General features: G+C 41.1%; 1 protein-coding gene across 2 annotated transcripts in view; it reads right to left on the bottom strand.

Moving 5' to 3' along the window:
• slc9a7 (solute carrier family 9 member 7) overlaps window positions 1–15,915 on the bottom strand; it is a 31,463-nt gene extending 15,548 nt beyond the window's left edge. Inside the window, exons 1-13 of one of the 2 annotated variants that reach the window (XM_020603479.1) lie at window positions 15,084–15,915; window positions 12,290–12,492; window positions 12,135–12,212; window positions 9,749–9,825; window positions 9,497–9,609; window positions 9,292–9,397; window positions 8,744–8,885; window positions 8,515–8,620; window positions 6,505–6,593; window positions 5,902–6,015; window positions 5,441–5,552; window positions 5,199–5,352; window positions 1,784–1,840 (exon numbers count right to left, since the gene is read on the bottom strand). In XM_020603479.1, coding sequence (XP_020459135.1) covers window positions 1,784–1,840; window positions 5,199–5,352; window positions 5,441–5,552; window positions 5,902–6,015; window positions 6,505–6,593; window positions 8,515–8,620; window positions 8,744–8,885; window positions 9,292–9,397; window positions 9,497–9,609; window positions 9,749–9,825; window positions 12,135–12,212; window positions 12,290–12,492; window positions 15,084–15,363 — 1,631 coding nt within the window. In that variant the 5' untranslated portion in view covers window positions 15,364–15,915. The remainder of the gene's footprint in view (window positions 1–1,783; window positions 1,841–5,198; window positions 5,353–5,440; window positions 5,553–5,901; window positions 6,016–6,504; window positions 6,594–8,514; window positions 8,621–8,743; window positions 8,886–9,291; window positions 9,398–9,496; window positions 9,610–9,748; window positions 9,826–12,134; window positions 12,213–12,289; window positions 12,493–15,083) is intronic. The other variant, XM_020603480.1, reaches the window with a different exon arrangement.
• Window positions 15,916–16,790: the final 875 nt, after the last annotated feature.

The following is a 16,790-nucleotide window of genomic DNA, read 5'->3' as shown; positions in this document are numbered from 1 at the left end:
TTGAGAATGACCAAGCTAAGATCCTGTGGGACTTCCAGATACAAACTGACAAACTGGTAATGGCCAACCAACTGGACATAGTAGTGGTGGACAAACAGAGGAAGAAGGCCGTAGTGATAGATGTAGCAATCCCAAGTGATAGCAACATCAGGAAGAAGGAACACGAGAAGCTCGAGAAATACCAAGGGCTGAAAGACGAACTAGAAAAGATGTGGGAGGTGAAGGCACAAGTGGTCCCCGTGGTAATAGGAACATTGGGGGCTGTGACCCCCAAACTGGGAAACTGGCTCCAACAGATCCCAGGGACAACATCTGAGATCTCTGTCCAGAAGAGTGGAGTGCTAAGAACAGCTAAGATACTGCGCAGGACCCTCAAGCTCCCAGGACTCTGGTAGAGGACCTGAGCTTGAAGGAAGGAAAGACCATCCCGAAGTGGGGGGCAAATGGGAGATTTTTATGTACATACACTGTATGTATATAAAAAAAAAATCCCCTTATATCAATCATGCAATAGTATGTGTGGTTATGTGCCCATGACAGAGTGATTTTTAGTGTGTACCATATTTAAATAATTGATATTTAAAGGAATAGTCTGCCATTTAGGAATATCTGCTTATTTGCTTCCTTGCTAAGAGTTAGATAAGAAAACTGAGCTCAGCATATTGACTGAAAAAAGGATGTAGGATACAAAAACAAGTGTAAAAAATGGCAGTTTCTTAAGTGAGAGCAGTCACTTCCTCTTTCCAGTCTGTGCTATGTTAGACTAACCACATGCTGACATTAGCGTTTTTACCATACTAACATGAGTGATGTCAGTTGCGACTATTCCATCAAAGTTACCACATATTTGCAGTCTTCATAAATAATTTCAACATGATGGCTCTTAGTAGCAGAGAAGGATTAAAATGAAGACAGATTTAATTCATATAAGCTCTAGAGCAGCCGAGTCTAATCCTTGTTGACAGAGGCCAAGGCAGAGAAGTGCAGTCTTTTATATCACCCTGACACTGTATGGACTAGAATTTTACTAATGTGTGTAGTCATCTTTAAAGGTTTCCATGAGTGTCATTAAGGGAAATACCCCATCTGAGTGAATGAGCAACAGCATTTTCTCTCTCTCATCCACTCCTCTCCTTTTATCCATCAATTATTCTTCACAAGCTATTCTGTTTGCAGGGTTTCTGACCTCTATTTCAGACATGCTACCCTAGACAGAGTAAAAATGGAGGAACCCTCATGACACACATTCTTTCTGCTCATTACCTTCCTCTTTTGCACGTACTTTTCAGATCACGTCACACATTTGTCAAGCTGCTTCTGGGGAACAAATTGAGTGAGTTTGCTTTTAAACGCTGCAGTGCAAAGCAGAGTGCAGTTCACAGAGATGCAAAAGAAAGAGAAACGGTTTTCACATCATCCAGAGAAAGCCCAGAAAAAAAAGCCCTTGATCACACTACGGTAACTCCTCAAGCACCAGGTCCTCCACCAGAGTGGAGCTGGTGTGTGGCCCAGTAATTTCTTAGCTCTGAGGTTTCCAGATTCAGCCAGTGAATGTGCTCCTCAAGAATCCAGTCTGTTTTTATTGTGAGAAGAACCACTTTGTGGAAAACATGAAATTTTTTTCAGAGAATCTCTCATCTTGATTTTTTCATGACCCTTACAGATGCCCAATGCTCACCTTCACCAGAAAAACAAAAGTAAGAAAGAAAGACTCCCATCTGAAGCAACTGCATGCTTTCCCAACACCACTTACTAAGAGTTTGTAGATGTTAAGATATAGCACCTGCAGTACTTTCCACGTTGACATCGCTGTTCCTGCAACATTGTTCTGTCCCCATATCTGTTACATCATAAACATACCCACTCAGTATCGAGCACATTAGAGTTCTAAGCATTACTGTAGGCTTTTTAGAATGATTCAGTTTGTGTAAAAATTAGCCACCTTCTCTATTAGATAGTCATTTGAGGAAATGGAACAATCACAATGCAACAAAACCTGAGAACTTTGACATTAGCATTAGATACAAATGAGGAATTGATACTTTTTTCAAGGTTCTATATTTTCACATAAAAGCATTTCAGCTGCCAGTGAATACTCACTGATTTAAAAGCAGTAATTGGCAACGCTCAAGGCCAAATATGATCTTTGTGTTTTAGGAACATGCACTAATCCTTAGACTTGGCACAGAGGCTCGGGAGATGCTCAGGCATATACATAAAATACTGATTGAAATAACTAGAACTCTTCAACTGATGATTCTGCAGCCTCCAGTGTTTACAAATCACTGACAGGTCCACTGCTTCTGTTGGTTAACTGACAGTTCTTCCTCTTTTACTGTGGTTATAACTCAGTCGACACATCCAGTTTGATTTGTCACACTTGAGATTTTAACTCCTTTCAGTGCTTAGGCTGGGTCTCCAGCTCCATTCACCACTTTAATTTAGTTCAGTTCTTACACTTAATGTAAAGCTTTAGCTTCTTTTGCAACTTGCGTTTTGAGAACTACCATTCCAGTTTGTTTTTTGACTGTCACTTCAGCTTCTTTCAGTATTTCACTTTTTTTAAACATGTACATTTTAACTGCTAGGCCAACTTTTTCCCTAATTGTGTTTAGACTACCACTTAAGTATTAAAGGTTAGGTGTTAGCACTTCTGTTTAGACTATCATTCCAGTTCCTTTAGATAAATATATTGTGACTGCAACTTCAACTTTCAGTATTTCAACAGCTACAGATGTTCAGCTCCATACACACTTACACCGTCTTCAAAAAATGTTTTCCTTTTCTAGTTTTTGCAGTGATATTCTCCCACTATCCAAGCTAAATGCTCATATAATACAATACATAATATAATACAAAATGGAAATAAACTCAGCAATCGTAGATTCTAGAAGAGGAGCAGAATTTTTTGCATTGAACTTTAGGGATTCATATATGCACTGCATGTCTGCCTGCTCACAGACCATTTTTAAAAACCCAGTAACAGAAACCAGCAGCATCTCCTCTCACACTCCTCTCAAGTGTGCTAGCCCAGGACCAGCTGTCCATCACATCCTGCTTATCAACCTTCTGCTGCAATTTGACTTCCTAGTGAGGGGATTTTGTCATAATGAAAATAAAGGACAAACAGACCATTTTATCTGCTAGTATTCAATTAAACTGTATATGTATGTATGCAGAGCACAATTCAGTAACAGAGATCAAATCACTTTGTTTTCAGTGATGTCCTGCTGCTCCTCAACACCATGAAAGTGTCCTGCATAAGAAATTTAAAATGTGTAAATGTGTGCTCATATACACAGAATAATACCAGGATCACAGAGGAGCGCTGCTGATATCTGCCTGCTGTGTACCACATGTCCCAGTCACTATGGCGATGGGTTCACTTGGACATTTTGGCAGCACTCTAAACCTCCACCAAGCACAATAGTTTCTGTTCGGTCCGAAGAGGCATTACTCATATTAAACAGAGCCTGTTCGATTAGGCTGCGAGGGGCTGCTGTCACACACATTGCCAGCCCATAATCTGCTTTATCATGACAAACAGAAACTCCCCATGCCTCATGCTCAGATGAAAATAAGTGAGGCTGGGCTACACACAGACAGATAGCAATATAAGCAAAACACTAAAGCACCAGTCCTACCACTGATAATATCTCAAGTTGGGCCTGGTGATCAACAGCTATCTCAACTGTAAATTTGATGTCACCTCTGGCTCAGGAACAACGTTGTGTTCAATAGTAGAAAATAAAAATCCTTTTTTCTTCAGTGATGTAACCACTGTCCCAGTGACCTAAAAGCTATGGCGAAAGTCCTTAGAGGTGGAGATGCAGGGAGAGCTCTGGCCCCATCTCCTGGCCAATACCACCACAGGTATTGAGGACAAGATCAAATGAATCATGTCAGCTGGAAAGGAGTCGCATGCTGTTGAAGTATTTAGTTATGCATCATTAAACACAGAGCAAACTGGTAAGTATCCTGCAGAGGCAAAGAGCAGCCACAGAAGCAGTGAAAACAAAGGGTTTTAAGTTTCTAGGTCAGATGGCAAACCTGGCTGTTGTTATTAAGTCTATTTAGAATTATTTTACCACAAAATATTGCAATAGAATCTCTCATCTAAGTATCTTGGCCATTTTAATTTGTTTAAGATTTAATATTGTTTTCAATTAGTCACACTCTATAGAGAAACTAAATATATCTGTTTTGCTGTGTGTTTTTCCGTCTGTCCTCCAGCTATTCACATTTAAATCCAAGTCAAAATAATACATTAAAATTTTTATACATTTAAATATGTGATTTTTATAGGTAGCTAAACAATTAGCATTAATTCTATCAAAAGTTGAGACACTGGTCTCTGCTATTCCACTAATGTTGAGCTAGTTACCATTTGCTTTAGCAGGAGTTCAGCAGTTTTTCCTGATAACTGGAGTCAGATACTGGCTCATTATGTAAAGTGGAATCCACTGTATAACCAAAATGTCAGGTTTTTAAAAGTGATAGCTAAGGCTACATGTAGCTCTCAAACAAGCTAGCTTTTATTTGGCAGCATTTTATGTCAGAATGTTGATGAAGGTTTGTTGTTGCACTGCACATTTTGAGAGCTGTTTTCCCAGACCTTATACATTTCTATGGCATAATACTTAGTTTTACCTCTGTAGGCCAATATATGCTTAATGTGGGCTCTTTTTGTTCTCCATGGCCTTGGATGAAAATGCATCATGATGTACTAAGCTATGTACATGGTCTCAAAGGATAACTCACCTCATTGTCCCAGATACAGAAACAAAGGAGAAAAATTTATGCATTGTTTTTTTGGGAACATGAAAATTTAATTCGCTTTTAGAAATCTCGTCATACTTTCACTGAATGTTCATTTTGATCAGTGTCAGATAAAAGAATAGCTAAAATACTAATTATAATCACTTTTTTAACAAAGAATTGTATTTTGTCATCTTGGAAGGAAAACACTTGTCCAAAACCTAGGTTATTCCTCAATCAATCAGTTGTCACAGTTTTCATTGTTTGAGGAATTAACTCAGGAGAGGCAAAACTGCAGGAATGTTTGTGGTGAATTTTGGGTACCCCTTCTTTCATAATAAGAATAATTTTAGTAGTGATGACATATAGATGTTCACAAATGTAAAGGTAATGCTGAACTGAAGATGATTTTCTTTGACAGCACAAAAATGTTATGTTACCGGATGTGCAGACAGGACAGCATGGGCGTGGTCCCACCACCAAACACCCAGACAGTGAAGAAGACAATAAGCAGTGTGGTGGTGAACATCATCTGGTGAGCGTAGGTAGCCGTGTCCCGGATGGCCAAGGCAAACGCCATCGCCCCTCGCAAACCTGCAGAGGGTCATATCCAAAAATCATCTGATCATATTCAGCCCGACTTGGTAAGACAAAAACAAAAGCTGGTGGGGCTTTTTCATACCTGCAAACATCATCATATGCTGGAAGTTCCCCCTGATCTTGTGCCTTCGGCCGAGGTTGAGGAGGAAGGAGAGCGGGTAAATGTTCAAAGCTCTTCCAATGAATATGGCAATCTGACAGGCAGGTCAAGAAATCTGACTCACATTTAGCCCAACTTGGTAAGACTGATGGTGCCCTGACCTAATTAACAGTACACTTCTTAGTGAAGCAATAAAATCTTTCTTAGATATGATTATCCTTTTTGAGGGAAAGGGGATAATAATTCCCCTCAAGGGACGTTGACTTTGGACTTGAGGGCTAAATCCATCTGGGGTTGACTGTGACCTGCCTACAGGGACATCACAGCAACTTCCAATTCATCAACTATGGCCCAATTCTGCAGCTGAGGAAACGTCTAATTCTGGCAAAGGGGTAGTCCTGACTGGAAACAAAAAGCATACTTGGTGTGCACTAAAAGGATACAAAGGCCCCAAATATGAAAAAGGGGCTGAAAATATGATTCTGGAAGGTGAACAGAGCCAAGCCCATGTAGGAGAAGATGAAATTCTCAGCCAGAAAGTGAAGGACCTCAAAGAGCTGCAAGGAAAAAAAAAAAATTCACCTTCATCATGATTTCAATTTAGAGCTGGATGAAGACACAGCAAGTATGAAAATAAAAATCCACAGAAGGGGCCTTAAAAACCTCAAAACATTAAGAATGAGAAGAAGAATATTCACCATTTCCTCTTTTAATCTATGTGGAGTTCTTTAACTTTGCCACTGCACTATGCGTGCATAGCTTTCTCTGAAACTGCATAATAAAAGCCTGCCATGGGAGTGCTGATTCAAAATGTGTCATGCTGTCTATGTGCTAATCTGTACCCTGTCCTTGAGACTGAACCCCCCCTGTGAATTTAAGGAGCTGTGTCAGGAGGGATGTCCTCAGATGGCCCCGATTAAGGTCACAGCAGGCTGATCATGGGGGCCGTCTGACACCGGGGCCGAGCACCTTCTTCATACTATAAGGGGGTTCAAAATAGTCGGAACTAAATGCAGCTCGTTGTGCAGGATGTAGACAGATGCTACCTGCTTGGTGCGCTTTGCAGACTCTTCAGAGAGGTTGTTGTAGGTGTAGTGAGCCTGTGTGATGCCACAGAACAGCACAGCCACGACGCCTGTAGGACAACACACACACACACACACACACACACACACACACACACACAGACATTTAGTACACATTTAAAACAATGATTCCAATGGAGTGTATTGCAATGGGTAGGTTGTATAATTAAGCAATGGAGCAATGAATCTACTTGGAAGCATCAGCAGCAAAATGTTAGCTTTTCATCCCTCTTACTGCTTTGCTCATATGCTTCATATTCTGTTAATTTCATCTACGTGCACATCAGCTGACTTATCCGTATTTACATTAAGTCCCTGTCACATTTTATCTGTATAACAGATGGATGATTTGCCATCATTTAGTTTAAACAGCCCATGATTAAGTTATTTAGCATAACACAAGCCCTGGAAAGATAACCCTGAGGATATCATGGTTGTTCTACTTAAGACTTCAAATGTTTTACAGAAAACCTGCATTATAAAAGACATGGACATTTAATAGGCTGGGAAATTGCAATTTAAGTTGCATTATGGGAATTATTAGGATTCAGTGTTTATAGATATCCACCCACACTAGAGATTACAAGTCAGGATATCTTTGACCCTGCTGCTTTATTTAGTTTGACCATTCTTTTTTTATTTTATCTGTCACTTGAGAGAGTCCCCCAACTTTATAAAATGAAACAGTAAATCACTAAGGTAGCCCTTTAATGTTCTGTCATGAAGAACGAGAAGGCCTGTAATAAGAAGAAGCTATTCAGGTGAAAACGAAAAGGTTAGTTTATTAGATGAATAAGATTTTGCTCATCATAGTTTAGTGAATACATTCACTTTTTCCCTAAATACAGAACAGAGCTTAGAAAAAGGCCTTTAAATACTTTGCTCCTCTCAAATGGAGTAAGTTACAAAAGGCTCTGAACTTGGACAAGCTGGCATCTCTAGCTGACTTTAACATTTTAATTGAGACTTTTTTTTTTTAAATTGCAACACAAATAACATTTAGAGGGCAAAGGACATTGACAAAAGAGACAAAGGGATTATTAAATTAAGTTGTGTGTGAAAATGTGTAGTGTGGGTGTATATTCAGCACAAGAAAAATCAAATTTAAATACTGTTCGTCATGGTTTATGTTAATAGTTGATTGTAGGGACAAACAGCTTGGGGTTGGCCCTTGACCTTGTCAGGAGAGACCTGGCCTGATGTGTGGCGTGTTACCCTCCTAAACAGCTCCCAGACCCTGAGGAGGGAGCTTGTCTAAGAGGGTGTCAGCAGTCCAGTGATGCTATATGCACTTAAGGGAAAGGAAACAGTGACCTGGACCCCCAGAGAAACCTCAAGAGTGACCATTCTTGGACATGATTTTCAAGTTTTAACGGACTCTCTGACTACCTATTTTTGCATTTTGGGAATTATGAATCATTGTATAAATCACAGGCTAGTGTTTATCTTGTGCAAGAACAGGCTCAATGATTATATTTTGTAAACCATTCTTTAGTATATCAATTGTGTAATTTTAGGAATGTTAACACTGTTATATTCTTTTTTTAGTATAATGTGTGTGTGTGTAGAAGTGAATCATTTATTGCATGCAAACCAATGATGATAAGATGATGTCATGGGGTAGGACTGGATAAGTCTGACTTCTTCCTACTCCATTCAAGCATGTACTAGGTATAAGCAAATTGATATTGGATTGTTTGTAAAAATGTGTGTTGTTATATCAACTGTTTTATATGCTTGAAAGAATAAATAAATCAAATCTTCTTTTACCTATTGTATTGTTGTTTGATGTATTTCTAGGGTGCACCTAGTTTGATGTATCATAGCTTTATGACTCTTGTCTTACTGAATCTACAGTTTTGTTCTAAAACAAGGGTTTGTTTTTGTTTTGTTTTTTAACTCTCCTGACCACAGATGTCTAGTGCCTACTTCTCAGATTGCAACCACTTCCCCTGCCTTGACATAGCTCACCTGTGAACCCACAGGCCTCGGCAAGCAAAAAGGTGCTCCAGGACATGAGGAAGAAGAGGGCCGTCTCCAGCAGTGGGAAGCAGTGCAGCTTGGTGAACTTGGTGACGTGGGAGTCGAGTTAAAGAAAAACTGTGGTTTGGACTTTTTATTCTCAAGAGACAATTTAGTCTGTAAATTAGACAATATATATTCAGAATTTTATTTTGAAGCATGTATCAGAGAAGGATATGAGAGCAGTGACGACTCCTGTGGCTGCACCCATTACAAAGGAGCCGCTGAAAATACCAATGAAAACCCCCACTGACTTAAAAAAGGCTGAGGCATCAAACATGTGTGAGTTAGCTCCACTGGGCTGGTAGGCCACAATAGACCTGGAACACAAAAAACACAAGGTGGAAGTCATTTTTATTATTTGTCATAAATTTATTAATTGTCAATGATATTTTCTATGAGTGAAATAAAAGGTCTCATTTAGGCTTTTTTTTGGAAAATAACTGCATCACTGTACCCTTGACTTCTCAGTTGGTTTGTTTACAAACAGTATGTACCAAAATGGACCGGTCATAATAGATTTAATAGCAGGACTTCCAGTAGAGGGAGGCAGGGTGCTGTCTGTCTGTCAGGAGGAGCACTGATGCAAAGCAGCTGCTCTCTCTCATACTTCAGTGTTGAATTTTAGTATCAGGGCGGAAAATGAGCCATACAGAAATCATACAGGTAATACAGGTAATCATACAGGCCTATATGTGGGCTTGATAAGATAGAAATGTGACTTACGAGGAAAGCACAATGGCAACTGCATCATTCATAACACTTTCTCCAAACAGCAGTGCGTAGAGATCCCCGTCTGCATGGAGCTCATTAAAGATGGCCAACACCGTCACTGCGCACAGAATACAGAGAGAAGAGCAATTAAAAACATTCACACCGATCATTTCATGTCCATTCCATTGTCTGCACTGACTGATAGTGAACACCATACCCGGGTCTGTAGCAGAGATAATGGCACCAAAGAAAAGGCAATCTGTGTAGTAGAACTTGTCAGCTAGCTGTCCCATCACTTGCATCTGTCTGACCACACCATACATCAGATTCCTGGGGACCCACAGCCAGTGGAGAGGAGAACAAAAGGTAACGTATGCTCTGGTCAAGCTCCCAGCACAAAGGTTTGATCTCACTGATATCCACTGAGTTCCCAAAACTGATATTTCATAAACAGAAAGTGTACACTCACCCGATAACAAAACATGAGATGGCAGTGCCAAGAAATGCATACATTAGGATGGAGCCCAGATTTCTGAAGAAGTGTCTCTGGAAAAGGGGGAGATAAGGGAAGGGAATAATGGCAAGTGTACAAAGTTTTGGCATTAGTGTTCCATTCTCAAAAAGTACACATCCTCAAGCTTTGCAGACATTTGCTTCCTTCTACAAAGCAAACTCCTTAACACTGGAGATTGTGACAAAGGCTCCAGGGCAGTAATGACACATGCAGTCCAGTCCTCCTGTCAAGCCAAGAAACACAACCTCAGCTGTTTGACTGGTTGCAAAGCAAACAAGCAGCACAAGACAACGCTCTCTCTGGTTCACTTCCAAACCAGGCTACTACAACCATGCTGACTGAGAACAAAATGCTGAATCAGATTTCTGAAGGAAATGTGCCTTTTTCTCAGCGATTGTCAGGAGAGACTTTTTGGCTGAACGAAAAAGGAAAAGAAAGGAAACCATAGTAAAGATTTTCTTGCCAGCTCAGTGAGATGACATATAGGTAATTATGCAAACATTTGCACATCTTGTGTACTAAGAAGATCAAAAACATAAGATTAAGTGAACTGACATGTAAGGTCCAAAGAAATGCTGACACTGCATCCTTCTCAGTTTCTCTCTGAGGTTGGTAGTAACTGTGTGTAAAATGAACTACTGCACCAATAGAGTTTCAGAAAACATTCTAATAGTGTAAGGCTGACAGGCTTTCCTGCTGCTTCCTGTTTTCTAAGGCATACCGTTTGACTCAGCAGAGTCCACTGTGGAGCCCCATTTCTCTAAAGAAACAAAACTGCCTGTCAAAACATGCTTGTCCAGTCACTATAAACCATCATAAAGCTTTGTTTATGTTCTGCAGGTATTTGGTTATAAAATAATTAAAATCATTGTAAACTAAACAATGTTTCATTGTAAATTGATACAATTATGAATTCATCCTGTGGTGAACATCAATATACCTTTGTAAAATTTTGTGCCAATCCTTTTTGCGTATCATCCAAGTAGATGTTGAGAAGTGAAAAGTGACCTGCTGTAGGCCATGGAGGAAAGGTTATGGGACCATCAAAGTCAGTAGGATTCACCCTTTCAGGGGACCATATCTGTACATTTTTCATGGCAAGCCATCCAATAATTGCTGAGATATTTTAGGCTTGGACCACTGACTTTATATAAATATGGAGGATGTCGCACCACTTCCCACCATTGACCAAACAACAGAACAACACTACCATCTCTAGAGCCACGCCGCTACAAGGCTGAAACCAAAGTAGAACTGAACCACTTCAGTAAGGGTAAAAACCCCAATTCCCTCAGTTGCATCCATGTTTCCATCACTTGCACTCCTTATACTCTTTATGTCTAGTCCCTCCCACGTAAGATGCGAGGAAATACTGCAAAGAGAGAGGAAACACTTTATACCGACATCAGACGTTCTCCTCTGAGCCTTCATCTGAAGCATCCAATCACCCAACTGATTTTCCCTTAAAAGGGGCGTGTTGGTACGCAAAAAACTTCCACAAAGGATGCTCTCATGTGTCCTCACTCATGGCTTCTCCAGCAGCCTCCTTGTTCCTCGCTCCTCACTTGGCCCAGAAGTCATTGCAGTTGAGGATGGTGGAGTGAGGATCGAACAAATAAGGGAATTGGTTTCTATCCTATAACCCATGGTCAGATTCTTATAGAATGCGTTAGTAACAAAGCCCAAGGCATTTTCTCCTCATTCATATGACTTCTACTTTATATCATCTATCACTGTATACCTGGACAAGGCTGAGTTACGAACTTACACTGCCAGTCAAATGTTTGGACACACTTTCCCATTCAATTCAGTGGGAAAGTGTGTCCAAACTTTTCACCGTGTCACTAGTTAAACACATTTCACTCACCATTATTTCAAGGTCAAGATATTAAAGCACCTATGCAGGAGATCTACAACCAACAATTTTCACACATAAATAGCATGCTCTATCACAAAAAGCACAGAGCAGACCCCCAAGGACTCTCCAGATAAAACCAATCTCTTGCTCCATAGCAATCAAAAGCAGAGACGAAAAAACTTAGATCAAAAGCAGAAACTGCTCATATTGTCAGTGTGCACAGTTTTTCTTTGGCAGCCAGAGAGGAAACGAAAGACATCTGCTCTGGACTTCCCCTCCAAAGAGCCACTTGAGTGAAAATTAAACACTCTCACATTCTGGCCAATAAGAGCCTCTTAGCTAACCATCTGTCCAATGAGACAGCCAGTTTGTGGCAGCAGATACAGCGTGTCCACATTGCTCTCATCATCATGGTTTCTGTGTATCATAAAAGTTCAGCTTGAAAACAGTCACAACTGTTGGATTTTACATGTAATATCTCACCTTCTTTAGACTGTAGCCAGCATGGAAAATAATAGGAGGCAGCAATATATTGAAGAACACTTCAGGGTCAAACGTCACCTGGAAAAAACATGAAGTAGATAAATAGGTAAAACTGTCAAATTCAGAATTGAAGAATGTTTCTTTCTGACCATTACCTTGCGCAGCATATCATTCTGCTCCACATTGTGAATCTCTCTGGAGTTGAGCTCCCCTTTCAGGGTGTACTCAAAGAACTTGCCGCTGACATTGAGCAGCAGGGTGCTGGTAGGTCCGTTCTTCAGCGAGCAGCTTGGGGGCGTCTTGTTGTGATAGCTGGTGGCAGGGATGCCGTACCGCAGAATCACACCTACCAGCAAACCTGCCAACGAATATATCCTTCTCAATTAATTGGCTGACGTGGAGAAAAGAATCTACAGTTATCCAAAACTAAGAATCACCAAGCCAAACAAGTCAGCTTCTAATTTATCATGTTTCTGCGTTACAAGCCCTCAGCATCAAGGAGTGACACAGAGAGCAGCAGAGAAAAGAAAGAAAAGGCGTGATAGCAAACAGAAGCTTGTAGGGAGAACAGAAAGAGGCAGGCAGTCAGAGAACATAAATCTTCTGTTTAGAGAGCAGATATCTGCAAGAGGCACGGCCAACCAAGCTGCTGGCACTGCACTCGGTGATTCTTCGTAGAAGAGGATTAACCACGTACAGACTGGTGACAAATCAAAGGAAAAACCTGAATAAGCAAGCGCCCTCATCCACAGGGCATGAGGAGTCACTGACTGGTTTGATGAGGATGACAGTGATGTGAATCAGATGCTGTGGCCTTCACAGTCACCAGATGTCAACCCAGCTGAACATCTATGGGAGATTTTGGGGTGACATCATCAAAACACCATATGAGGGAGTATCTTTTGGAAGAATGGTGTTCATCCCTCCAGTAGAGTTCAGAGACTTGGAGAGTCAACGTTAATGTGCACTGAAGCTGTTCTGGTGGCTCATGGTGGCCCAGCACCGTACTGAGACACTTTATGTTGGTTTGTCCTTTCATTTGTCACCTGTCTGTACATCACAATCTGGCTTTGGCCTTAACAACACACACACACACACACACACACACACACACGAAGACACAAGTAATAACAGTTACAACAGGCCGAAGATCAACCCTGAAAAGTAGTTCAAAGGAATAAACTGCCCGTTGTGTTGATCCCTAGCAAAATACGGTAGTCACAAACTTTAGGTTCTTTCCAGCAGATAAGAGGTTTCATGCTTTTGAACTAGGAAGTACCAGAAAAGGAAGATAAGCATTTGATGTCATTCCTGGAAAACACCCTTTTTTCCTTTAACATATTTCTAATGATTTATTTGTCCTAAATATACCAGTTCAAAAAAAGTTTACTGAAGAGAATACTTTTCTAGTGACAAGATTTCCACTTGGCAGCAAATCCATACTGGTGTAGTCTAACAAATGTAGGTTTTTCAACTTCATATCAGTCCACAAAAACAACATCTCTAACATCATGGATCATGAACTTGTCAGAGATAAGGATATAGATAATAACTACTGCATATAACACATAATATACAGTACATGAGCTCTACATCGGCACCTGAGGTAAAATGATGCCCACACCTCAAAATAAATCTCAACTCTAATATTATTCTCAGTTTTTCTGTTTTTGACCTTCTGTTTTTGTCAGTTCATAATTCTCTGCAGGAGCTCATGCTCCATATTTGTGAATGTGCAAAATTAAACCACAATGCAGCTGAACTGGGAGAACAGAACAGTCTGCTTTTTGAGCATCAATAAAAAAAAAAAGTCTCTGGGCCACAAGTGACACGCATAGCGCCGACTGACTGGGATCATTCTGAAAAATACTAAAACAGATATGGTCCTACTACATTTTTTATATTGTATTGAGACATAATCATTGAAATGGCTTCGCTCAAAATAACATGGCACACACTGTGGCACCCGTTTCTTTCTGATCATTCCATTTTATCACAACTTCACATAGTAAACACAGACTTTGGTTTGTTGGCTTAAGAGTTCCTCTCTGAATATATCCGTTAGGAAAGTAGACTGATTTCTGTTGATTTCACAAACAAGTTGTACTTTCATTTTGACTCATGGACTATTGCGTTACTTTATGCTGCGAATATGCTGGTGCAGTGAGTGTGTCCCTGTAAAAATAAGCTAAATTAACTCACTGGAACAGAAATAAATCCAGATCCCAGCAAATGACAAACCTCCAGCCTGAGAAATGTGAAAAAAAACCTGTCAAACTCCAATTTCTCCCATTTCGTGAGATGTAGGCATGGAAGGCAGTCTGCCCATCCACTTCATTTTAAAGGTTAAGTAACTACAACACATGCAAGACGTGTTCTCTCATTTTCTGTTGTTTATCGCTCTCTTTTCCTCATTGCCAAGTGCTCTGAAAGCTTGAAATAGGCTATTTAAAATATTTTAAAAGAACAGTGAATGTATAAAGCATTTCAGAAGGATACTCTTCATGTAGCCTACAGCAATAAACATAACATTTTTTAATTGTTTCATGGCAGATAAAACACTCCAGAACTCATTAAGGTCGCTGTAATCTAAGAAACCACAGACAGTGTGGACTCAGGACACTGTACTGTGCCTTCAGAGATGTCAGGGCTGCTGATTCCAGTCTGTCAGCCTGCACATGCAGCAGTGGAGAGTAGACAAGGCTGGGCAGCTCAAAGCACCTTCTAGAAATTAGCATGGCCCAACCAATTAGGAGCAATGCGAGCGGGTGGAAATGCATTTTGCAGACTTAAATCACATTCATGTTTCGGGTTGTTCTCCTTATCAGTTCTGTGCAGCCAGTATAACCACACGGGAGGACGAATCATGCAAAGCCTGCGGGAAGGCGGCGGTGGATGTGGAGGAGAGTGCCAGTGTGTATGTGCATTAAACATGCAGCCTGAACTCACCGTAAATCATTGCCAGTCCGGTTTCGTGAAGGAACCGGACCCGTCTGTGTTTGAAGAGCCATATGGTGAGAATGGTTACGGTCAGCAGTAAAATGAATGTCAGCAAATTAACGCTGTCCTGTCGGTGACTTTTCTCAGCCTCCTTCTCGGTGGCAAGTTCTTCCATTGCATCGTCTTCCGCCGTCAGTCCTGACACCATGTTCAGTAATACCCACACGGGCATCACTGCGTCCAGCGCGGCGCAGACTCTGCTCCGCTTCTGCCGTCGGAGAGCGTCCATAGTGCGGGATGCTACTGCTGCTGACAGCGCTCCGACTCTATGCCATGTCACTGCAGGAAGGTAAACACACAGCTGAGCCGAGTAGGGGAACAATCAGGTGCTGAGAAAGCGTAGTCCGCAGAGTGCAACCCTTTAAAGGTACACTGCACGATGAAGCCGCTCCGGAGTGACACGCTGCTGGCCTTGCGGAGGAGGCCACTGGGATTGTGCTCTGTCCTCCTCAAAACAGGAAATGCACGTGGTCTGTGCTTTGGCGTTCAATCTTAGCATTTTGCAAGAACAGTAGAGCTAGAGGCAAATGTCCGCATAATGTTGCCTTGCTGGTGGTGGGGTTCCACCAGGGGGCACACTGGGAGGGGGCCCAAAGGTGAAGCAGAGAAATGGTTTTAAGACATTTCTATGCTCCCTAAGACTTTAAAACACAAAGCTGTAATAACAGTGCATTAAATGACTGTTTAATGTGAAAGGGAATCAGCACTGCAGTTTCTTTCAGCTCACTGTTTTGGTTTTATTACCACAGCATTTGTAGGCTAGCAGACTGATTTCAGTGAAAAGACTCTGGCAAACCCATTGTATGTCCTAGCACCAAACAGGACACTAATAAAGATAGTAGCTGGTAAATATAGCAAAGGCGATAAAGAGAGAGATGTTTCCCTCAGGGCCCAGTAGAGACAGAAACCGAACTAAAGGTGAGTGATTTCTGGACTATTTGTCAGGTAGACAGACATACATCACCCAAATATGTGTGTTGTGTTTACAGCCTGTTCTGCTACCCTCAAGTGAGGAAAGACAATGCAGTTTAGCTTATAATGTATGTAATGCATGGTGGTCACATGGTCAGTCTCCCCCATTTCCCCTGACCTTCCATGTCATTAGCCATGAGGTCACACCCCCTACAGTAGACTAGTTACAATCTCAGGCTCTGTTGAGACTCCTTAATATTTGGGGGATTGCATTCACCACAGCCGGCAACATCATCACACATGGCTCTGGCAAAGTGATGCAGCCCGGTCCGGTGAAAAATCTGGTTCAAGGGGAAAGCGAGAACATGGACGCCACGGGAAGAAGACTTTTGTTTATGATGTTACCATGAGCATTCACTGATACAGTCTTGAATTTGGGCCACATTTAAAAACATGCCATACCAACATGTGCATTTTGTTGGTTATTGGATACTAACTGTTTTTTATCTATCCATCCCAAAACTCTGGTGGTTGAAATCTATGCTAACATAGAGCAGGTTATGTTAGCTGCATGGCTGACTAAAACACAGAAACTGGAGGGGTGGAAACATAGATGAGGCCACTCACGTCAACTCATCATGTGCAGTATTGTGCATGGTTACCTGACACTATCCTTACCCCCCTTGCATTTTGTTAGAGGTGAAGCAAGTCTGGTGACAACTTATCTCCTAACTTCTTATCTCT

The sequence above is a fragment of the Monopterus albus genome, unplaced genomic scaffold (assembly GCF_001952655.1).
Source record: "Monopterus albus unplaced genomic scaffold, M_albus_1.0 scaffold61.1, whole genome shotgun sequence".
NCBI lineage: Eukaryota > Metazoa > Chordata > Actinopteri > Synbranchiformes > Synbranchidae > Monopterus > Monopterus albus.
The sequence above is the reverse complement of the archived record's forward strand: the minus strand, read 5'-3'. Positions and strand labels throughout refer to the sequence as shown.